General features: G+C 33.3%; 4 protein-coding genes across 5 annotated transcripts; 1 reads left to right on the top strand and 3 right to left on the bottom strand.

Moving 5' to 3' along the window:
• Positions 1-10,189: 10,189 nt before the first annotated feature.
• Positions 10,190-10,773, bottom strand: LOC120159369. Its single transcript, XM_039169967.1, has one exon. The coding sequence runs from the start codon at positions 10,714-10,716 to the stop codon at positions 10,270-10,272; it is 447 nt and encodes a 148-aa protein (XP_039025898.1). The 5' UTR covers positions 10,717-10,773; the 3' UTR covers positions 10,190-10,269.
• A 4,671-nt stretch (positions 10,774-15,444) lies between these two features.
• LOC120159379 (E3 ubiquitin-protein ligase KEG-like) lies at positions 15,445-18,830 on the bottom strand. Of its 2 annotated transcripts, none has more exons than XM_039169974.1 (5): positions 18,622-18,830; positions 17,478-17,866; positions 17,299-17,390; positions 16,715-17,188; positions 15,445-16,532 (listed from the first exon to the last, which is right to left on the bottom strand). In XM_039169974.1, the coding sequence occupies exons 2-5, from the start codon at positions 17,844-17,846 to the stop codon at positions 15,596-15,598; spliced, it is 1,872 nt and encodes a 623-aa protein (XP_039025905.1). In that variant the 5' UTR covers positions 17,847-17,866; positions 18,622-18,830; the 3' UTR covers positions 15,445-15,595. The 2 variants fall into 2 exon arrangements, with proteins under 2 accessions (XP_039025905.1, XP_039025906.1); XM_039169975.1 differs by having other exon boundaries at positions 17,478-17,848.
• A 708-nt stretch (positions 18,831-19,538) lies between these two features.
• On the top strand, positions 19,539-20,015 carry LOC120159364. Its single transcript, XM_039169963.1, has one exon. It carries the CDS (start codon positions 19,539-19,541, stop codon positions 20,013-20,015), a length of 477 nt encoding a protein of 158 aa, XP_039025894.1.
• A 2,157-nt stretch (positions 20,016-22,172) lies between these two features.
• On the bottom strand, positions 22,173-23,507 carry LOC120159363 (U11/U12 small nuclear ribonucleoprotein 25 kDa protein-like). Its single transcript, XM_039169962.1, has 3 exons — positions 23,240-23,507; positions 23,030-23,129; positions 22,173-22,305 (listed from the first exon to the last, which is right to left on the bottom strand). Exons 1-3 carry the CDS (start codon positions 23,505-23,507, stop codon positions 22,173-22,175), a joined length of 501 nt encoding a protein of 166 aa, XP_039025893.1.
• Between the last annotated feature and the right edge of the window lie 318 nt (positions 23,508-23,825).

The following is a 23,825-nucleotide window of genomic DNA, read 5'->3' as shown; positions in this document are numbered from 1 at the left end:
AAAGCTCATTCTCCGCTATCTTAGTGGGACTCTTGACTTTGGGTTATCCTCCGCAAGACTAGTATTGGTCCACAACTTGAAGCCTTTGCCTATGCCGATTGGGCAAGCGATGTTGATGATCGACGCTCTATGTCAAGATTATGTGTGTTCCTCAGTGGGAATCTTGTCTCCTGGTCGTCCAAACGTCAACGCTCGGTCTCTCACTCCACCATTGATGCCGAGTATAATGGGATTGCTAAAGTTGTTGCTGTTGTTATCTGACTCAAAGCCTTACTAACTAATATGAGAATTACATGCTCGAGTCCGCCTGCTATTTGGAGCGACAATACTAGTGTCATATCTATGAGCGCAATCTTGTACTCCACTCTCACTCGAAACATATTGAGTTGGATCTCTATTTCATTCGGGAAAAGGTTGATGCTGGTGATGCCAATATTAATTATGTTCCTGCTCGACATCAGAATGCAGATGGTCTCAACAAACCATTGTCGAGGGCTTATTTCACCATGTTTCGTGACAGGTTACATGTGTCAGGGGGTGCTGTTGAAACCGTGGAATGTAGGGAGCTTGTTAGCTGTTAGCTATTTTTTAAATATTCTTAGGGTTTATCTATTAGATAATAACAAATGCTGTTAGTCAAGTTTAAATGTTAGCAAAGGATAAATAGAAGTTTTGATGGAATAAAACAGCTGTGCATTTTCTAAGTTCAAAAGTTAACAAAGTTTAACATAGAAGAAGCATATGAACAAGATCAGAGAAAGAACTTGAGGGTGAAAGGTGTGTTAGTCATCAACCCCTCGAATCTATAGCCTGAAGGTGGTGAACATTACTGGTTAATTTGTTGGGAAAACAAACAAGAGTATAAAAGAAGGGAGAATGAAAGAGGAAGACGAAGAAGAGAGAGGTGGGAGTAATAATAAAGTATACAACCCCATAGTTGCAAAAGCAGTACGTACAGCTCGTGAGTTCAACGTGCCACTGGAAACCGACGCTGGAGACAAAGAAAATAAGAGCAGATGGAAAAGAAGAAAATGAGGAAGAAGAATAAATCACATGTGGATAAAGGAAAAACGTGTGGAATTTTAAAAAAGGAAATATAATTCAACCTCAAGTTTTTATCGTGAGGTATTAAAACGAAACAAAAAAATAAATACTATTTAAAAAAAATAAAAATATAGATATCAAAACAGAATAAGTTAATAATTTAGGTAAAACATGTAGTTTACCTGAACAATAATATTATTGTTTTCCGAAACCATATAGTTATTGGCATTGGTATAGCTAATATCCCCACGATCCTAGTATATTAAAGAGACTTTTGGTTCGTGTAATATAAGATTATATTTGAGATTAAGATTACTAAAATATAATATTATTTTGTGAATCTTGTATTATCTTGTTCAATTTATTTAACAGAAATATAAGATTACAGTGTTGGGTTGGATGAATATAGGATTACTTAGATGCATATTTTACCAAATTATCCCTATAATATATTTTTTCAACAAGTTAAACTTTAATATTAAGTTATAAATATTAGAATAAAAATTTATAAAAATATTTTAATTGTTAAATTATGTAACTTTTGAAGAAAAATACATTTAATGTATAATTAATATAATTAGTATATTAAGTTTATATTTTTTAAATAATTTTTATAAGTATCATTATTTATATAAAATATGATATAATATAAAAATAATATTATGGTCTCGAGTAGACGAAAATATTTTTTTAATGTATAAAATCCATTTTTAATAACTCAAAGTGATATATAATTTTAAACAATTTCATTATTTACAACAATATAATTTTCTCACCACATAAAAATACAAAATAATTAATATATAAAATACTAAAATTATAAGGGTAAAGTATAGTAATGGTCACTGAATATTTTTGAAGTTTGCATTTAGGTCTCTCAACTTTTAAAACTTGTAATACAGTCCCCCAACATTTAATCCATTTGCAATATGGTCCCCGCACCTATGAAAATTAGGGTAAATTATATAAATGGTCACTGAACTTTTCAGGCACTTGAATTTAGGTCCCCTAACTTTTAAAACTTACAAAACATTACTCAATTTCATTCTAAACCCCAAATTCCAAAGTAATTCAATTTCATTCTAAACCCTAAATTCCAAAATAATTCAATTACAATCTAAAACCCAAATTCTAAAATATTTCAATTTAAGGAGGAATATACTAGATTATCTTTAAGAACGTGATAGCGTTTTTGATTTTTTTACTTTTGTGAAGAAAAAAATACACTCCCTCCTCGTAAATGTAAATTTAGTGACCTTCAATAATTTAAATATAAAAAATGATTATGGAAGAAATTGAATAAAAAACACAATCTCTCAATGAAAAAATTAAGAATCAAAATCCCCAATTGACATCCTTATAATTTTTATTTATTTCAATTATAATTTAGTTTTTTAATAGTTCGATGTGATTATAAGATAGTATTTATTCATTTTTTTTAATTTATTAATAATATAGATATACCCTACAAACACAATTGTTTGAATTTAAAACTTTTAAAGAAAATAACATTTTTTTATCTATGAAATCACTTAACGAGTTATAATATAATTTTGTTAAGTGTATTAGAAAATTAAAAAATAGATCGTACTAGAACTAAAAGAATACGTGACCATGAAATATAAAGTTTACGTACGTTACGAAAACATGGCACAAACTCCATCTCTTTTGAGTTGATTGTTATCATCAACTTAGGGTATATTATATTAAATTATTGATTATTTTATTTTATTTTTTGAAGTAGTCAACTTCAGTGTTTATTTTTTTGTGTGTGTTTTTTATATAATTTTATTAAATAATTTTTCAACAAAACATATTCGATGTAATAAGTAAATAAATATTTAATTATCATGGTAATATTTATATTTTAATTATAATAGAAATAATATAAAAATAAAATATATTTATACATCATTACTCTAATTAACATAACTCATATATAAATTTTTGACTCTGCTGTTTATGTAGTCTTAATATTTATATGAAAGATATAAAATATATTAACACGTATGATTAGATATAAAAACATACACAAATAATCATAAATATATTTATTTTTAAATAAATGAATTATTATCATATATTCTTACTATTGAAAAATTTTCATGTCTTTAAATTAATATTAAAAAATTATCATATGTTTTTAAATATAAAAAGTAAATTAATTAATAATTTATTGACATTGGCGTCGTTTATAAAAAAGACGGAAATTGAAGTATTTTAGAATTTGGGTTTTAGAATGTAATTGAATTATTTTGGAATTTATGGTTTAGAATGAAATTGAATTACTTTGGAATTTGTGGTTTCGAATGAATTTGAATTACTTTGGAATTTATGGTTTAGAATGAAATTGAGGATTGTTTTGTAAGTTTTAAAAGTTGGGGGACCTAAATTCAAGTACCTAAAAAGTTCAGTGACCATTTATATAATTTACCCTAATTTTCATAGGTGCGGGGACCATATTGCAAATGAATTAAATGTTGGATGATTGTATTGCAAGTTTTAAAAGTTGGGACCTAAATGCAAGCTTCAGAAATGTTCAATGACCATTACTATACTTTACCCTTATTATAATTATAATTTTAAGTAAAACACTTAAAATAAGAATTGAGGATGATCCATGTGAAAATAAATCAATATTTTAGAGGTATTCTTATCCAATGGGATGAGAATTAACATAAAATTTTAGAGGTGATGATATTTCCACAATTTTAACTAAAAATGCTATTATTAGTAATATATTATTACTTGGTCATGATTTTTTCCACGAACTAAACGTGAAAATACAATTTTAAAAATAATTATTCTCCTCAATAATAATCTTTTATGCGAATCAAATGCCCTAAAAGATTGAGCTTTGGACGTTCACAGGAAGCGTACGTGCAATTTGTAGAATGATATAACGCTAGTGCTTAAACTAAGTCCACCAATTGATAATATTACAGAAGAGCGGATGCTAAAACATTGTTTAGTTTTTTTAATAGAAGTATAATTACACTAGAATTTTATAAAATAATCTTTGATAAATTAATAATTTCTTTAAAAATAATAATTTTTTCGATCCTGATTTAGACCCAATGTCTAAATTAATAATTTTGATAAATTAACAAAATAATAATTTTTCGAAAGACCCTTACATAAATTTATAGTCCCTTCATGTTATAAACTAATATTTTTATAAAATTAAGTATAACTAGAATAACTTAATAAAATATGATTCTAAAAAATTTGTGCGACTCAAGAGGTTGTTGAGGGTATAAAAGTTTCATTGTCTCTCTTACCTTCTCCAAAATTAACTCTTCGGACATGTTTACACGTTCTTGGTATTGAAGAAACCACTCATAAAGAAGTTTCTCCATCTCTGGATATTTTGTAAGTTTCTGTTGCTTGGTATCCCCTCTCTTTTTTTTAAGTTACCCAAAAGATTCTGATGATCACTTGAGTGTGTTTAATATTGTACCTTGACTAACTTTCAAATGAAAATTTTCATCAATCTATTGTTGCAAATCTTTTTGAGTGCATGTGAGTGTTCTCTCTTATACTCACATGGTGCTTTACGTATTTGATCTATCATGATCAATTTTTTGGAACCTTTTAGATGTTAAGTCATGGTTGGTTGATTTTGATTTGGATTAACTAATTAGGAATGTATGATGTTGTTTATATAGTGGTTGATTTTCTTATCATACATCAATTAGTCATATTGTACATGAACATCATTCAATTAGCCAATATAATGTATATGTTTTATTTATGAAGAATAATGGTTCATTGAATAGGAACAAATCTCTTTAAATTAATAAATTATTAATTAATTAGTTAATTAATACCTCTTTAAATTAATAAAATTGTGTGGTTATGACATTATTAATTTATAATGATTTTATTGTATTTGAGAATTAAATCAAAATTAATATAATAATATTATTTTTTTTTGGAACAAAAGAGAACTATGGAAGCTACGGTCTTAAACACCTAACGTCTCTTACGCCCCCCTCCAATAGCAGTTTTAGGTCCTCCGATGGTTCAGGCAGGATTTTAAGCTCATCCTCTTGGAATAATGCCAAGTTGGCAAGTCTATCTGGGCACTTGTTTCCCTCCCTTCAGATGTGTCTAACTTCGTTAATCTTGTCTTCACTTATCAGTATCTTGCAGTCTCTAACCAACATGCCTCCATTAAGGTTATCTTCTAGTTCTCCATTTAGGGTTTCTACCACCCACTTTGAGTTGATTTCCACAATAAGATTTGCAATGTTCAGGGACTTGGCCAGGAGCATCCCTTGACGAGCTCCCCATAACTCCACGGCAGCACAACTCGCCGTTCCTATTCGTAGCATAAAGCTGCTAACCAAGGATCCATTTTTATCTTGGACCGCACCACTCGCTGAAGTTAAACATGTGGTTGTTTTTCATGCACCATTTGTATTAAGAATCCAGAAACCTTCTGGTGGTTGTTTATCTAACCCAATGCGATATTCTTGTCACATGTCTGTGCGAAGACATAACAGCCTGACTAATATCCTTATAAAGGGAACATGCATAGATGACCGTATGATTTGGGTCAGCATTTTTATTGGAGAATATCATATCATTCTTATTCTTCTAGAGGCCCTTGCTGCCATAAAGATAGTGCCCCATTTTAAATCATCTCCCGTCACTCTACATGAACGAAAGTTTCTTTTCATCCCCGTAAAAATGCTATAATTCGTTCCTTTTTACTTAGGTTATTGGTTGTCTGAAAGCCCATTTCATTACATATAGTTGCATTTAGATCCATGTAGTTGCATTTAGATCCATGTAGTTGCATTTGGTGGTAATGTTTTGCTACAACATTTTATTACTAAAACGGATGCTACTTTAAGGGAAAGGTCATGTTTTGTTGATGATGTGAAGGTACCAGAAGCTGATAGGGAATTAGAGAACTGTTGAGCTGAAGGAGAGTTGAACAAATGCTACATCATTTCTGGATAGCACCTGGGCGCAGAAAAGGACAAAAAGGCTGAAGATATTTTGCTGCCAAGTTGTCTAGACACGCGTGAATGCTCTGCCCAGTTGTCCTTGTGAGGACCACATGCCATCCTATCCTACCCCTCACATAAATAGAATGATATCATAGGGTACAAATAGAATTTTGGGCACACAACCTTAAAAGAATTCCTTTGGTTTAAATAACTAAAGATACCCTAAATGGGAGAGAGCTTTTTGGAGGGTGAGATAAGATATAGAAGAAAGACGGCAACACAAAGTTCTCATTTTTCCTTTTTCCTTCCTTCATTTTATGGTGTTATCTATAGCCGAGCTCAAGGGGATAACAACTAGGCCTTTGAGAAAAGCCAAGTTGCTTAGGTAGTTCAAGGCGGCGATTCAAGCTCACGACAACAGTTCAAGTGTTGGGAGTTTTCTTTTCCCTTTAAGCTTTCATTTCTATATTTTGATTGTGGGTTTATAATAGAACGGATGATGATAGATGATTTGAGCCCCACCGTGAACTAACTTATTTGGTGTGGGTTTGTTTGGATGATTTTATTTTGTTTCGAATGAATGGTTTATGTTTTCATGTTTATTTGCTTTCTTTGTTCATTGTGCAAATGTTTAAATACTTAGACTTGTAAGAGCTTTCAAGAGTTAGCCATTTTCTAAGCTTGATGCTTAATATCGAGAGAGTTAGGCTAGATCAACGTGAGCAATGGAGCTAAGCTAGGAAGCAAGGCTCTAACCTGTCTTAGAGATAAGGAAAATGTTTCAACGACTAAAAATGGTAAGACTTAGTCGATAGGAACTTGTTGTAGTTTACGCTGAGAGATGTTGTCGTAGCATTTTCCTTATCAAGTTCCTTTCTAGAGATAGCCTAGGAACAATCTAGAAAACTCTCTCGAGCAGTAAACCATGGAGGCTGTAAATTATTCTAGAGACAAGGTTTAGGATTCTTAGCAAACCCAACCATTTGTCCCAATTGTAGCTTGTTTGTGAGAGGTTGTCAAGTTATCTTATGTCATACTCCAGATTCAATGTTACTTTGTTATAGCATTTTTATTGTTTTGTCACAACATTTTGCATCACACTTTAATACATTGCCGCAACATTTCATACTCCATACCTACTTGTTTACCACAACATTCTTTCTCAACTATTCTTACCATCATATATCTATATTTATTTAATTATAATTAAGTGCAAAAACTAACTTGGAAATTCCTACAATCTCTGTGGAGACGATACTCACTCATTACTATATTACTTGTTCGATTGGATATACTTGCACATATTTACATGTCATAGCATAGGACATTCACACACGCAACAGTTTCCATCCATGAAGGAGCATTTTTCCCCGAAATGAAACGTTGAGATCAAAATGCTCCAAAATAAAATATGTGCAAAAATGATTATTTTGATAAACTTTGAGTTGTTAATTTTGGTATTATGTCTTCAATTTTTGGCACTAAACTTTTTCGACTGTTGATAACAACTAATCGGCACCCAACATCGATCTATATTTGGAACAAGATCGATATCAAAATGTTCAAATTTCACTTCTCTTTCTTCTCATATGATTGATTTTCGACGAAACCCACTCAAAGTTGACAAAAATCTACCTAAAGGTTTGACGTGCTAATACTTCGATCTCTTCAATGGTCACTCGATTAGGCTAGTTTTGAGGCATGCTAATCTTTTCAAAATAATACTCCTCACCATTTAGATTTTCGAATAAACACTCAAACCCCTCAAATATGAGAAATCCCATAAATCCCTAAAAATGAGAGTTTTTTTTTATTTTCACTAATTTTTGGTGGGTTTCATGAAAAACTAATCATAAAAGAAAAAATATGAGTAAAATAAAAATATTTTGATACTGATCTTGCCACAAAAGATGGCAAATGACTGGTGATAATATCTTTGCCAACGGCGATCGAAAAAGTAGAATGTAAAAAAAATGACATGTTTAAAAATTTAATGACAAAATTGATACACACCAAAAGTTTAATACCTAATACAACGTCAGTTTAGATATTAAGAGCTCTGTCAAAATGATGTTGCTTTGTCATATTATCACATTGTTTGAATTTTAACAATCCAATGATAAATTAAAGTTAAAATTAAAATCAAAGTTTAATGTTATAACTAGAGCAATTAAAAATATACCGGTATAAATTATTTTTCTATTAAAATTCAATGGTATATGATATAATTTACTTAAAAAAAATGTATAATGTCAAAAAATATCTCTATTATACTGGGTCTCGAACCCTGCCCAGGTTAAAATGACAAGCACCTAATCATTGTGGACAAAGAGGAGACCGGTTCAAAATAAGTTATTTTTGAAATACTTTCACTCATAACATTTTATTTTAGGATAAATAAATAAATAAATATATATATATATATAATGTTTAACTAAATAATCATATTAGTCCTTAAATTTTTTGGAGCATTTTAACCCCTAATGCTTCAGTGTAGAATAAAAAGACTTATTTTAAAACTTTTACAGTTGTTAACTAGAGGTGGGTATACGGGCTACCCGCCCGTTTAGCCCGTGGGTTTTGACGGTGCGGGCTTAAACGGAGCGGGCTTAAAAGCCCGTATTCATAAACGATTTTGAATTTTAAGGCCCGCGGCCCATCCATTTAACCCGCGGGCTAAACGGGCTTACCCGCGGCCCGTTTAATAAAAATAATTTTAAATGCTTTAAATGCAATAAAAAATAATGTCTTAACTTACTACACCTTTAAAAATGATCGAACAACTTGAAAAGGAAGGTAACACCGTCAAAATAATAAATAATATTTAAATTTTATTTTAAATTTTATTTTAAATAGCCGAAAATGATTATAAAATAATATTTTTTTTATTTTTTAATCATTAATATGTATATATATATATATATAATGATATAATTACTTAAACTCAAATTAAAAAAAAACAATATTCACTTATATGACCAAATTGAAAAACAAATAAAACAATAACCACATTATACTTTTATAAAACACGATTATTCAAGGCTATAATATGAAGACATATAAGTGTCTGAAAGCAGAAATTCAAACATAAAAATTCAACAAAGTCAAACATTATACAAATCTAACAAGAAAGTTGTTAAGTGTTCCTAATAATTGTATTTTATGGATACTTTAGAGAAATACTAAAACATAATATGAAAATATAAAATAAAATACTTACGGTATAAGAGTAAATTTGAAAGATACAGTTATACTAAAATTGATAAAATATAAGTCATTAATTTGTTAAAATATATTTATTTTGTAAAAGTCTTTAAAAGTTGAAAAGTATGTTTTCAATTTTTTCTTTTATTTTTGTTTCTTATTTTTAATCCAAATATTACGTGTCATATGATATATTATTAGAATATCACGTGATTTTTTATAATTAAAGAACAAAATGGATAACATACTTCATGAAAAAAATAAAAGTCAAAATTAAATAAAAAAATTTTTAAATACCAAAATGATAATGATGTATATTTAAATGAAAAAAATATTAAACAACGGTAAAATTATGACAAACGCCCTAATAAATTTAAGAACTACAATAGTTATAAGTAACATCATATTTATAGGTAATTTATTTTCTTTTTCTATAAAATTCTTTAAGTTTATTTTCTCTAAAAAATTTTAAATTTTAAATTAAGCGGGCTTTAGCGGGTTTAACGGGTAGCCCGCGGTTATACCCATTAAACCCGCCGGTTTAACGGCCCGGGCTATAAAGCTTACAATTTAAACGATCTTTAATTTTTGAAGCCCGAAGCCCGAACGGATCGCGGGTTAAACGGGTAGCCCGCAGGCCTTAGCCAATATATCCAGCTCTATTGTTAACTAATAATTTTTTTATCAACAGAAAAATCTTTTTGCTTTGGAAGGTAAAATACTCTAAAATATAATTTTTTTTACCTTATTATTTTTTGGAATAGAATAAAATACTCTAAAATATATAGAGTAAAATAACTATTTTTTTGTCATAATGTCATAATAAAAAGGAGCAGACAAAAAATCATATTCACTCTCTTGCTTTGTTCTAAAAAATGATAACATCTCTTTCAAGTCTTTTACTCCAACGACAAAAGAAAAAGAAGAATAAGAAATTTCCACCAACCTTGGAAATCATCAATAATGAAATTTCGGGGCGTCCGTGAAAGTTGATCGGAACTCGGATGAACAGAGGGAAGAACAATGAACAATCAATCTACGGGGTACATGGACTAATAATTCACACCGCTGAATTATCCCCTTTGTGAATCGCTGCAAATCTTGCAGAGAAATCGGGGAATCCAGCACCAGCTTCCCCCTGATCGAAATTAAGTTGATAGCTCCGAGGATCATACTGAAACTGCGTCATCATCGACCTCCTCCTCTTATTAATCCCATAACTACTAAACCTTCGAATGAAATTCTTCCACCTCGGCCCCGCCAAAATCTCCGATATCTCTCTAAGTTTCTTGGCTTTTCTCTTCACCCAACTCTCCCGTCTTACCTCTTCCGATTGCACCTGCACCATATACCCACTGGTGTTTCGTCGCCACCAGCAGAACCGGCCGAAACAACCGCATCCCGAAGACGACGACGTATCTTTGAAATAGTGGGTATACTCATCATCTCTTATTGGCCGTGTTTCGTTGACGTGTACCGGTTTTTCCTGTGGTTGTGGTGTGGCCATGGGAGGAAGCAGCAGCAGCAGAGTGATAAACTGATGAGGAAGTTGAGAGGCGAAGGCCCTCTGGACGATCTTTGAATTTGCTAATAATCAAGAAACTGGCATAAAAAGCTTTTGCCGCCTAATTACAGCTGCATGCCATTAAGATTAAGAAGAGCTAATCTGGCTTTCTTGCTAATATTAATTAGGATAACTACCTGTTTAGTCCCCTATCTATTATTTAGTTTCTGTTTTGGCTGCCTAAGCATTTTTCTTTAAAATCGTTTATAACGTTATGTTTTGGTTTTATTTTTGTCTCATGATATAAAAACTTTAGGTTAGGGAAAGCATTAATTAACTCACCTAGCATAATTAGTATAATAAAAAGTTTTTGCTTGCATTTGGATTTAAAATAACAAGGCAATGTTGATTTACCAAGGTGTTAATTAACAAAAAGTTGTTTGCTCAGGGGTGACCGTTGGTAATTCCCGAAATAGATGGGCATCCTTTTCAAAATCCTTCATTTTCTAAATTTCAAGCAATATTCGGTTATTTGGCACAATAATTGTTCTCCCACATTCATGTTAGGAGGTGAATATTATTGGCTTTAATAAACGAGCATCCTCTTCAACTTGACATCCATAATGATTTCTAAATTAAATAAAACTTCGAACTCCAAATTTCCAAATTCTTAAATATAAGGTAATCAACTAGGTATTAATTTCTGGGCGTTGTGGGGTGCTAACCTTTCCCATACATAACTGACTGTCGAACCTATTTTTTTGTTTTTGCAAACCCAAACTTGATATTTTAATAAAAATAAAATATTTTATTAAATTACCCGATCTTTTGTTGTTCAATCGCACTTTAAAATGATTAATGGTGACTCCCAACATTTCACACAAAAAACATTTCAAAATATTTTCAAAGAAAACACCTAAGTCGTATAGTTTTTCCTCACCCAGACGAAAAACAGTGTCAACATGCTCCTTTTTGTGATTATACTAATTCTTGTGTTTATTTTCCTTCCCCCCTTTTTCACTACCGGGAGCATATTTACGGGGCAACATTGCACTATGAAAATATGAATAAAAAATATAGAATGCTAACACATGAGTCTTTGTTGTTGAGGTTTTGCGGCTTTGCGTTATTTTTAAATAAATTAATCGACGATGTATTATACTCTCACCTGCATTATCATAACTAAAAAAAATCAAGAAAATATAATTGACAACCACAAAGTATAAACATAAAAAAATATTTAGAATATGCATAAATAAAATCAAACCTTTGTACCTTGATGGGCGAATAACATAAAACAATGGTGACTTTCATCACTTTCTTCTAGAAATTCAATAACTTGCTTTTTAACTTCAATCTATAATCTCACACTCAATAAAAAAAAATCTCTATTTCAAAATTTAAAATTCAAACTCTAATATAAAAAAATCAAAAGAAAAATATCAGCTTTAAAAAATATAATGGAAACAAAACATAACTTTTTCAAGCATTATGCTCATTATATAAACAGAATAGGCACGATACAAAGGTGAAAGATAAGACCTAAAGAAAAATTAACCGTTGAACATAAATATAATCTGTTGATTATACCAAAGGAGCATTGAAAAACTAAGATAATAATTACTAATAATGACATTTTTAAAATAAAATAAAAATTAAATTAATATTCACGTTTATTTTAGATTTTGGTGTCTTTTGTTTCTTTTAAGTGTTGGCTCTATTTTATTATAATAGGTCATCTTTATTTTTATTAATAATACCATCAAGCACGTCAACACCAATATTCAGAAGAAAAATAGATTCAAGGATAAACGTTAATTCATACCACGAAAAAAAGAAAAACTTAATTTTTTTTGTCCTCCTGATTCCAAGACTTCGCCTTAACTAATTTGGATCAAACAGCGTCGTACATCTGGTTTTGGTGGGTGAATCTTTCAATAGAGATTTTTTTACATCCACAAGGACTCAAACTTGTGACCTTACTTGATATCAAGCTACTTACCACTTGAATTAATATTTGTTAGTAGAAAAACTTAATTTTAACTTTTTGTTTGGCAACCTTGAACAGGCGCAGACCCAGATACAGACCTAGTTTTATGTATGGGAAATATCATTATTCTAATATAAGATATTATGTGAATTTAGTGGCAAAATATTTTTGAGAATTATGTGTTACTAAAAGAGTAACTTATCTCGAGCTTAAGAGAGTTTTGTTTTTTGTAGTCTATTATAGATTTGGGTCTAAGTGTAACTTTGGTGGGTTATAGTTCGAGATGATAATTTTCTTTTATTAAGCTAAGGTGATTTTTTTTTTTGGATAAGTAGAAGTTTATTCATCCAAAAAGAAGCAGCAAGCTGCTACAAAGAACAAACAAACAGCCTATATTAATCCCCATTCTAGACTCAACCTCCTATTAACATCATCCATCCTATTTATATGACATCTATATAGTTTAATTCTAACAACCTATTTAATGCTACTTACAATCGTATCAGCAGAACGAATCACACCTCGAAAATGTCTTCGATTACGTTCCTCCCAAAGAAAATAAACAAAATCGGTCCACGCGAGCTTAAAAATATGAACAAGAAGGGATTTACCCTTTAGATTCAAAACCAACCACTGCAAGGCCTCATCCCAGCAAGTTAGCGTCTGTAAATGCAGACCACAAGCGTGCAGAATGTCTTCCCATATCACTCTTGCAAATGAACATTCCAAGAACAAATGGTTTCGAGATTCCTCATGAACACCACATAGACCACAGACATTAACAGTAACGATGCCAAACTTTGTTAACCTGTCTTTTATTGGCGATCTATCGAGAATCACCATCCAAGCAATAATGGAGAATTTTGGGATATGAGATGAAAACCATAGGAGCCTATGCCACCCAACCTTATCCCTCTGTCTCGAATTCTATCCCAAATCCAACCACCTCTAATATGTGGCCAATTAGGAACTGGAATGAACAATCTCCTGGCCTCCTCTCTAAGCTTAATCAACTTGTTAAGGATCCAATTAAAATGTGGTTTTCTGTCAACGTTCCAATAGTCTGCAAATTTGAAGCAGTAGTCTTTAAGCCAAGCAATCCACAGGGATCTCTCACTAGCCAAAATGTTCTTCACAAGCATCGGGCAGCAAGCCTTACACCAATCGACTAGCTTCCTTAGTCCCAGACCACCCTCGGACTTCAAGGAGCAAATCTGGCTCCATCTCACCCTGGCACCCCGAGCGGAATTATCACAGCCCTTCCAGAAAAAGCGCATGCAAAGCTTTTCAATATCACCAACTACACCCTTGGGCAGGATAATCTGTCTGCTCCAATAACCAAAGATGTTGAACAGAACAGATTTAATCAGCTACAACCTCCCACCAAAACTAAGATTTCTGCTCGACCATTGGTCAATCCTATTCTTTATTTTCACAAGGAGAGCCGAGCAATCTTTACTCGTTAGCTTCCGAGTAACCAAAGGCACTCTCATATACCTGACTGGAAGCTTCCCAATTTTGAAACCAGTGAACTCCTGTATCTGATCCAGCAGACTCCCAGAAACTCCACAAGTAAAGAGTTCAGATTTCATAGCATTTAACCTTAAGCCTGAGAGATAATAAAAGTTCTCTAAAATGCTAACCACCCCTAATAGTGAATCCAGTGAGCCATGGCAGAACAAAAGTAGATCATCAGCAAAGCATAAGTGTGTGAGAGAGATTTTCTTGCACTTTGGGTGAAATCTAAAGATACCATTACTAGCAGCCACATTCAACAACGAGGAGAGGACATTCATCACAATCACAATTAAGCTAAGGTGATTACAAAGTATTATCTGTTCTAAATATTCTTAATCATTTGATAACGATCGTTTAATCATCCTGATGCAGTCACTGGTGCTCAAATCCGTTATTACAAAATAGTATTTGTTCGAGATGATAAATTTAAAATTTTCTAAGTCAGTATAAAATATATGTTGCAACTCTTGGAACAATTTAATGTAATTTTGAAGAGTTTTTGTTGTGTATGGAGAATCCATATTTAATATGACTAAATCTTATGCCATCTATAATGTGGGTGAATAAAAACATCCTACATAAATAAATGATTACGAATGAAATGATAAAATAACGTATATGGATATATGATCTTCTGCTCTAATTTTAAATAATAAATTTTAGTTGTTTTATTTAATTTTATATGAAAATATAAAAACACTCAAATTATATTAATTATAATTTAAAGTAAAAATATTTTAACCATTTTCTAATTACATCGGTACCTGATTAACCTCGTAATATCAATTTGGAAAAAAGTTTATAATAAATATATAATCAAATTATATTAATTATCATTTAAAGTAAAAATATTTTAACCATTTTCTAATTTGGTACCTGATTAACCTCGTAATATCAATTTGGTAAAAAGTTTATAATAAATATATAGTTTAATTTTTATAATAAATATATAATTTAATTAAAAATAAATGACTAAATTATATATAAAATCGCGATAATAGATGTCTGAAAATCTTTACCCTTGCATTAGAATCATAATATTTTCTTCATTACATTAATGAGCCTAATTGTGCTATGAGCAAGTATATATCGGCGTTCCTTGATTCTTTTATTTAAACAACGGTTATATAGTTTATACAAGCAATGTGTGATTCACACATTAGATATCATGCCCGACCATCCTGATTTCGATCAGCTGAACATGTAAATATATGAATGCAGAGTAAACAGACCAAGTTCTAACATATACTATATCGACGTAGGTATATAACAAGTTTAATACAGTAACATGTTCTGGATAACCATTTACAGTACAAGCACATCTAATGACTGTAAATCTGATACAGTAGAGTTGGCAATTGCTTCCTGGTGGAACTAGCGAGCAGGTGCAGCACCGTCCCTGAAAAGAATATTTGCCACTGGTGATGGAACCCATGCTGGGCTGCCATCAATCTGTTCATCATTATGTTGCACCTCACTATGAATCGAGCTGCTACGTCGTCCCACCTTTGATCTCCCGATTCTCTTACCGATAAAAAATCCCACCTTCATCGTTGTAAATAGACCCAATGCAACTACAAGTGGCCTCACAGTCCAGTGAATATCCTCAAGATGATGATACTTTTTCATCAACCCTGGACAATTGTTAAAGGAGACCACTTCTACTTCAGCCGGATCAGCCAAAAATTCTCCCGGTTCTTCTCGGAAACTTAATCTTCCAGGGAACTTGATGACAAGGCATCCGTTCGGTAGGATCCAGAAAATTTTCCCAGCAGCCCAAATACTTCCATGTTTGCGAGGCCAATCAAAGCGCGGGCTAAGCACATTGGATTTCAGCCTAACAAACTGACCGATGCGGTAAGATTCTGCCATCTGAAACTCTGAACAACTCCCCTTCCAAAGAGTTTCCAACCCTATAAACCCAACAGCAACGGTTCCATCACGGTCGATGGAATGAAGAATGCCTACAGGTGAGTGCCTTTTGTCTTCCTCTTTCAAACGCACCCAGTCCCCGGCAGCTAACCCGAGTGTGACCCTCTCAAGTCTTGAAGCATTAACCCTTAACGGGTCATGAATGCCACGAACCCTCAACAAAACAAAACCATCATCATCTGTTCTACCCACCACGTTTCCTTCCGGAACATCCATATTTTCGGGTTTGCATGAGTTAGGTGGCTTTCTGGACCGCACTACGTCCCCCACTTGCAAACAATCCTTTGAAAGAAACCACTCTGTGTAGTCATAGGCAGTGTTGCTACTCTTTTTGTTCGACACCGTCCAATGCCCATCATCTTCACCTTCGATCTCTAAGCTGAAAATGTGGTTGCCATTAGCCAAAGATATCAGGCAAGTATATCAACATTGTCATATGAAATTGCTGCTCTGATAAAGTCCAACTGCAAAAAGATAACTGCATACTACATGATATGCCAACACTGTCGTATGAAATTGCTGCATACTACAAAACTGAATATATACATAGCAGAGATCTACCTGTTGAACACGCATAATATGTCTTTCATCAACGGGCGACATCTGAAGTCGTACTCAAAGCAGCCAAGAAGAACATTCTCAACCGGAGGAGGAAGGCCACTTGGAATCAGTGGTTTCTCCTGTTTTCTAACAACCAGGTCATAAATTTCATCAGCCGATTTCCCATGCCAAGGAACAACGCCAGTGAGCATCTCCACAATGCTACAGGCGAATCCCCATGAATCTGTCTCAAATGACAAAGGACCTCTTATTTCTGGTCGCCATTGTTCCGGAGCCATGTAGTTGGGCGTCCCAAGACTGTGCGTCGAATCTGCGCTAGGCAAATTAATTCCCAGGAGTAGATATGGAATGCCAATATCCCCTAAAACTGCCTGGTCAGTTTCATTAAGAAGAAAGTTAAAAGGTTTGAGGTTAAGAACCAATATCCCTTTCGAATGCAATTCCGAAATTCCCTGTGCCAAAATGACTCCATACCTGCAAACATTTGATGCAACAGATGTAAACTTATCTACTCTTTACAACCTTACATATAAACATACCGAAATGGGATATTTCTGGTAGACATCAAAGGAGGTTGACACCACCTGAGAACATTCGGAAATGGGAGCTTTCCTCTCTTAAGGCGCGTCATTTTATCTCCAACAGATCCCTCATAAAATTTCATAACAATACATATCTACAGGAGAAAGAAACCAATTTCTTAGCAAGACAATCATCTGTCGTGTATTGAACTAAAATCATCTATACAAAACGCAAAGCACACCTTTCCGCTTATTATAGAAATTCCATGAAGAGAACAAATATTATCAACATGCTGGCACTTGGAATACAAATCACCAAACTTGTCCAACAAGGTCCTCATGGCATCCTGCTTAATTGTATGCAACATCTTGATGGCTACTTCATGATATTGATCAGAATCTTCGATGGAACATTGATAAGTCGCTAACCAAACGTCACCGAATGCCCCCCTTCCGATCCTATGCCAAAGTTTCAATACAGAAGGGTCGATCCATGGAATTATCAGATTCGAAGCCTTGATTACGGTTCTAAGTTTGTCATCATCATCACCTTCCACAAACTCATACTCAGATAAACTAGCCGACAGAGCATTCACAACTTTCCCAGCCATTCCTTCACGAAACAGAATACCAATCAAAGACAAACAAACAAAGAAAAAATGCTAGCTGATAACGGTGAGCAAAACTCAACTCATTCGAAAAGTTACTTTTTTTCAACTTGATTCGAATAAAAAAAATACTCGAAATGTCTTCGAGTTGTAACTTAAAAAATTTTCTATTCCAAATCGAATTATAAAATACAAGCTCGAAATTTTTAATACCCGTAGATTAATTTTTAAGTTTTTGTATGATATATGATATATATATATATATATATATATAATCTTTTAAATTAGAATCAAACAATATAATAATAATATAAATATTTTCTATTGAATTTAAAGGTAAACTCGAAAACTCGATTCAAAATTTATAAACTCTTTTTACCTCCAAAAAGAATTTTAAGTTAAGCTCTTAATTCGAAATTTTTAAATCGACCCGATTGAATACTCACCCTTGTAAGCTGGTATTCAAACCATGAATTCCCTAAGCATCAAAATAGGATATATTACAGAATACTAACGAATTTAATGGGTATTATTTATGATTAATCCAGAATAGAATATGAAATTGAGCTTTTTTCTTTTTCCGTTAATACTAAAGGAAGAAAGAATATGTTTAAAATGAATATTCTGATCAAACTTTGTTCTGTTCTTCCTTTATTTTCTATGTACTAGAAGGATAATACTAGAGACAAGTCACTTTATTTTCCTAAGAGAACTATGGAATAAGAAGAAGATGAAAGCAATCATACTCAGAGACAAGATTCATGGCACGAGAACTAACCTTAACAAAGATCAAATTCGATGGGATGAACTGAGATGAGCTGAGCGAAAAAGAGAACAGTTGGAAGAAGAGTTTTGAGATACCGACGAATTAAAATGAAAGAAAAAGGAAAGATAATTGAGAAAGTCGAGGATTTTTCAGATATTTGAAGCTGAAACTGACAAACAACGAGTGGGAAAATGAAGAGTGTTGGGAAAGAACGAAAGCGAGAAAGCTGTAGAAGCAACTGTTACCTTTGAATCTTAAACGAGAAAACATACTAGAATAAAACAACAGCCATGAAGATTGGGCCCAAACTGGGTCAATTTACTATTTAGCCCAACAACTTTGTTCCAATTTTAGATAATCCTTTTTATTCAAAGTTAAGACATCAATTTACTGTTAGGTACCTCGGTATCCCTTTAATTACTCGCAAACTCACAATGAAGGATTGTGGACCTCTACTTGAGAAAATAAAGCAGAGATTGCATCACTGGTCTGCTCGGCACCTTAGTTACGCTGGAAGACTGGAATTAATACGCTCGGTTCTGTTCAACATTAGTAATTTCTGGTGTAGGCAGCTTGTTCTTCCAGCCTCGGTTTTAAAAGCAGTCGATCAGCTTTGTGCAAGGTTCTTCTGGAAAGGTGAAGATAAAACTGCAGCAGGAGCTCGAGTTAGTTGGGATAGTATGTGCCTCACCAAATCAGAAGGTGATTTAGGTCTGATTAATACATCAATTTGGAACCGAGCATGCACTATAAGCCTCATTAGGAAGGTTCTTGCTGGAAATGGTTCACTGTGGGTTGCGTGGGTTCACAATTACGTTCTTAAAGGGTAGGATTTCTGGCAATTTAAGGCCGGATCAAACGTTAGTTGGGGCATCAAAAGAATTTTAAAATTGAGAACTACTGCTTTCCCTTTAATCGCTTCTGGTTTCATGCGTACAAAGGAAATCTGTGAGAACATTCAGATGCAAGCGCAGAAGGTTATTTGGCAGCATCTAATATGGTATCCATTGTATATTCCAAAGCATAGCTTGATTGCTTGGATGACCATTTTGAATCGACTACCTACAAGAGATCGTTTACAAAAAATGGGAATTAGCACGGATGGTCTTTGTATAAATTGCAGCGCCCATCAAGAAACGAGAGATCATCTTTTCTCTAATTGCTTCTTGGCTGCTGGTATATGGAAATCTATCATTATCATGAATGGGATGAACTTTTCTGCTTTGACATGGGATGAAATGGTAGCTCGTGCTTGTTCCTCTTGGAAAGGAAAGTCCCTCTTAACTACCATTTTGAAGATATCTTGGAATGCTTTCATATATTTCTTGTGGCAAGAACGGAACCACAGATTTTTTCAGGTCGTTACCGATCTGCTGATGTTATTCTTAAAGATATTGTTGATGTAGTTGCAATTCGTCTTAGGGGCAAGACCATAAATCGACTTGATAATACTAACTTCTTTCTTTGTAATGTTTGGGGTATAGTCTAGCCAATCTTTGGTTGTGTAATTAAGCTGTCTTTGTATTGTTGATTGGTTGTTGTTTGTAACTAAACCTTGATATTTGGGTAATAAAATTCTGAATTATCCAAAAAAAAAAAGTTAAGACATCGGTAAACTATCTCCAAATTCTAAATTATTCTTTACACTTCATATATGCTTGACATACCCCTAGCCACCTAAGCTGATGACTAGACTGATTTAATGAGCATATTGAAATGATATTGACAGTCTGAAGATTTAATAAGAATACTCTAAAATTTAAGGATTAATTTAAAATTTGAGCCATAGATCGAGGATATCTATCTGAATTAACTCTTTTATTTAAGTTTAAAGAAAAATAATAATAACTAACAAGTACAATGATAAAAAATACTCTTAATAGTTGGTTAAATAGTTACTTTGACTACTATTCTTTTTTAAAATAGTTTAACCTCCAACGTTTCATTTCAAGTAAAAAAGCTTTTAAGTGGATGAAAATCGTTAGTCAGCAAACGGTTAACACTCTAAAATAAGAGTTTTCCCCCTAAAATAAGACTTTGAGGGTTAAAATGATCTAAAAATAAAATAGGAGCTAATGTGACTACTTCTTCAATATTAGGGGTTTTTTTATCCTAAAATGAAATGTAAGAGATGTGACTATTTAATCAAAATTCAGGACACTTTTGACATTATGCAGAACTAATAATATGATTAATGGCTTTCATAATTTATAAACCTTTACAATCAAACTGGGGCTACTGAGGCACAATAAAGAATCAGCGTGAAGGCCTGAGGACGATTTTAATGGTTTATGCAGGTAGGGTAGCATGAAATAAATACAACAATATTATACCAAAATAGAACCAAATTTGAATCCAAAACTTCTAAAAAGTTGCAAGAACAAGCCAAACCCAAAGCAACAGTAGCAGTAATGCATTTAGGCAACCTCCCTAATCTCCCCTTCATTAGCGCTTTGGAGAATACTTTGCAGTGCCCCAAAGCTGAAAGAGTTTCCTACAATTCCCCACAAAACTAGGACTCTCTCTCCTTTGGCAAACTCTGCCTTTGCTAGATCCTTTCCTTCTCGAATGCGAGGACCAGCCTCTCCATAAGTGACCGAACTGGCATTCTTGTTGTACAATCATACTTTGCTTCTTACCGTTGCGAGCCTTGCATCGCCCACCGTCGATGTTATCATCGTTATCGTCTTCTTCGCTGCTCTGTTCGATACCTAAAGTGCACGTGGAGCTTTGCATTGAACTGCATATTTCGAATTGTGTCATCATCCATTGTTTTTATTGAGGTTAGAAAGTAGGATAAAGTAGACATATGGTCCCCGATCATAGAGTTTTATTTTGTTGAGTCCCGATTATTAAAAGTTACAAAATGATCTCCTTACTATAGTTTGTTGCTTTGTTAAATCATCCGACTATTAAGAGTTATAAAATGGTCACCCAACTATTTATATGTTCTAAACTCGTCCTTTTCTGTTAAAATATTAACGGCCGTCTGAGCTGGACATTAATCTGTTGACTGAGATATGATAAAATTCGATCTTAGAACCGTTTGAGTTGTATTTCATAGATCAACCCTCCCTTTACATTATGTCGTCAAACTAGTGCTTGAAAGCAACGACAATACTAATAGACATCATTAAATTGTGATTTTATTATATTCGGGTCAGTAGGTTAAGGTTCAACTCATAATCGTCAATTTTTTAACGAAAAAGAACGAGTCTCAAACATATGAATAATTGGGTGATTATTTTATAACTTTAAAAGTCGGGAACTCAAAAATATAGCATCCTATAGTCGAAGACTATTTTATAACTTTTAATAGTCGATAACTTAATAAAATAGCACCTTGTAATCAAGGAACCATTTGTATATTTTACCCTAAAAATAATGGTTAAAACAAGAAAACGTTACAGATATGATTGTTTGTGGGCAACCATCCGTTTCTTGGATTGAATTTTTGTCAGGTTATAGCCGGAAGAGGCGTGCCTAATAAAATGGAGCTGAAGACAAAGAACAAAACCCAGAAATACACTCATTTTGGGAATAAACATTACGTGAAATCATGTTTAAAAACAGAGGAAACATGACATGGTACAGACCTGATCACCGTCCTTGATGCCATAGTTCATCATATGATCAGTTTCTGTGAGCAACTCCAGGCCATCATAGCACAAGCAAAAATGTCCCCAAACATGCGGCCTCCATTGTGCAATTCATATGGATCATCACAAAAGGAAGGGAATTATAAGTCGATAAAGACATGAATCAAAATTCGTTTGGTTCTGTATTTTCTTTACCAATGGTTGATAAGAATAAGTTGGTTTCATCGGTCGTGAGCAATTCATCCCTTTTAATTTGGATGGAGACAGTGCGAATTTAAGAATTTAAAATTAGGGTTCAAAAATTTTTAATACTCTTTTTTCAATCGAAATGGGTATACAAAATTTCTTGTTTTCTTCTCCTTCCCTTAATATATTGAACTATATTTAAAGACTTATCCAAAATAATGGGTATGCACTTGGCCCCCTAGGAAGCAAGTACATCCTCCCCTGAGTGGAGAGTTGAGACCGGTAAGAAAACAGTTGTTGGCTAAACCTTTTCTCTTGAAGGGAATTAATCATGAAGGAAGAAGACAATAAAAAGATGATAGGAGTGGACAAGGTTTCGGTCCTCTTTTTCGACTACGTTTAAGGGAATTTATAATGAGTTTTAGAGAATGTGTCAGTCATCTATTTATTGTGATAATTTGTAGGTCGACAATTTAGACAAATTTAATAGTTAGATTTTGAATTTACGAGTTTATTAAAGATCTCATTTACGAGTCTTGTCTATGTGAAATAGTTGACTAAAAGCCTATCCTCAAAAACTCGGATAGGAGATTTTTGGAGACCATTCTTGGAAGGTATAACACTAATCAACGTACCATGAAATCTTGCCGGGACCATTCTTTGGCATATGACTAAAGACGTGCTGAACAGCCAGCTTGAGCTCGGCAATGGTGGCCGACCTTATAACTTCGACATCTACAAAATGAAAAACAAGTTAGAGCATGCGTAATAATTTCATTGGGATCTTCATTTTCCAGTGTTGGATGGATTCCCAAGAATCTGCAAAAGAAACCAGAAAAAAGTACCGAAGGAAGAGCCATCGAGTTTCTGAACGGTGAGCTTGATGGGCTCTTCGGGAAGCTTAGAATAAGAGCAACTTTTACGAGAGAAACCATTGACATCCACCGGGGAAGGTAACGGCAACGAGACGGACCGCCTTGGCTTCTCCAAAGAAGCCCTTGGGATGGCCAAATCCTGCACTTGGGTTTTCAACATGCTGTCCGAGGAAACAGAAGAAAGCAAAATGACACACTTTCGTGTCTGAAAAAACCATATATCAAAGGTTCTACCCATTTTTGCGAGATGGTGTGTAAGAAGGAAGCAACTTGATTCTTTGGGAAAAGTCTCACGCACCATCGTGAATATTGAGGAAGCTTGTGTTGGGGGAGATTCTGAATGAGAGAGATATTAAGAGAAAGAAGAATGGGCCATTTTGCCTTTGCCTTTAATTTTTGAATTTCACTGCCAGCTTTTTGCAGGGGCTCAGTGGAGAAGAAGAAAAGGGAAAGGAACAATTTCTTTCGAGAAGGTTGCTTGGCTGACGAGAAAATTAGACAACCATATTATTAACCAGGAAAGGGAGAACTGAGTTCCAGTCTTAAAACTGCATGG

This window comes from Hibiscus syriacus, unplaced genomic scaffold (assembly GCF_006381635.1).
Source record: "Hibiscus syriacus cultivar Baekdansim isolate YM2019G1 unplaced genomic scaffold, ASM638163v2 tig00111358_pilon, whole genome shotgun sequence".
Taxonomy (NCBI): domain Eukaryota; kingdom Viridiplantae; phylum Streptophyta; class Magnoliopsida; order Malvales; family Malvaceae; genus Hibiscus; species Hibiscus syriacus.
Note: the sequence above shows the minus strand (reverse complement) of the source record. Positions and strands in the feature narration are given on the sequence as shown.

Bases quoted from the DNA above. Each gene is read 5' to 3' on its own strand.
- LOC120159369 (XM_039169967.1), bottom strand. From the start codon at position 10,716: ATGGCCACACCACAACCACAGGAAAAACCGGTACACGTCAACGAAACA.
- LOC120159379 (XM_039169974.1), bottom strand. From the start codon at position 17,846: ATGGCTGGGAAAGTTGTGAATGCTCTGTCGGCTAGTTTATCTGAGTAT. The intron at 17,391-17,477 runs GTGTGCTTTGCG...TTTCTCCTGTAG, and splicing joins TTTCTATAATAAGCGGAAAG to ATATGTATTGTTATGAAATT. The intron at 16,533-16,714 runs GTAGATCTCTGC...CCACATTTTCAG, and splicing joins ATATTATGCGTGTTCAACAG to CTTAGAGATCGAAGGTGAAG.
- LOC120159364 (XM_039169963.1), top strand. From the start codon at position 19,539: ATGCGTACAAAGGAAATCTGTGAGAACATTCAGATGCAAGCGCAGAAG.
- LOC120159363 (XM_039169962.1), bottom strand. From the start codon at position 23,507: ATGGGTAGAACCTTTGATATATGGTTTTTTCAGACACGAAAGTGTGTC. The intron at 23,130-23,239 runs GTACTTTTTTCT...TTCATTTTGTAG, and splicing joins ACTCGATGGCTCTTCCTTCG to ATGTCGAAGTTATAAGGTCG. The intron at 22,306-23,029 runs GTACGTTGATTA...TGCACAATGGAG, and splicing joins GGTCCCGGCAAGATTTCATG to GCCGCATGTTTGGGGACATT.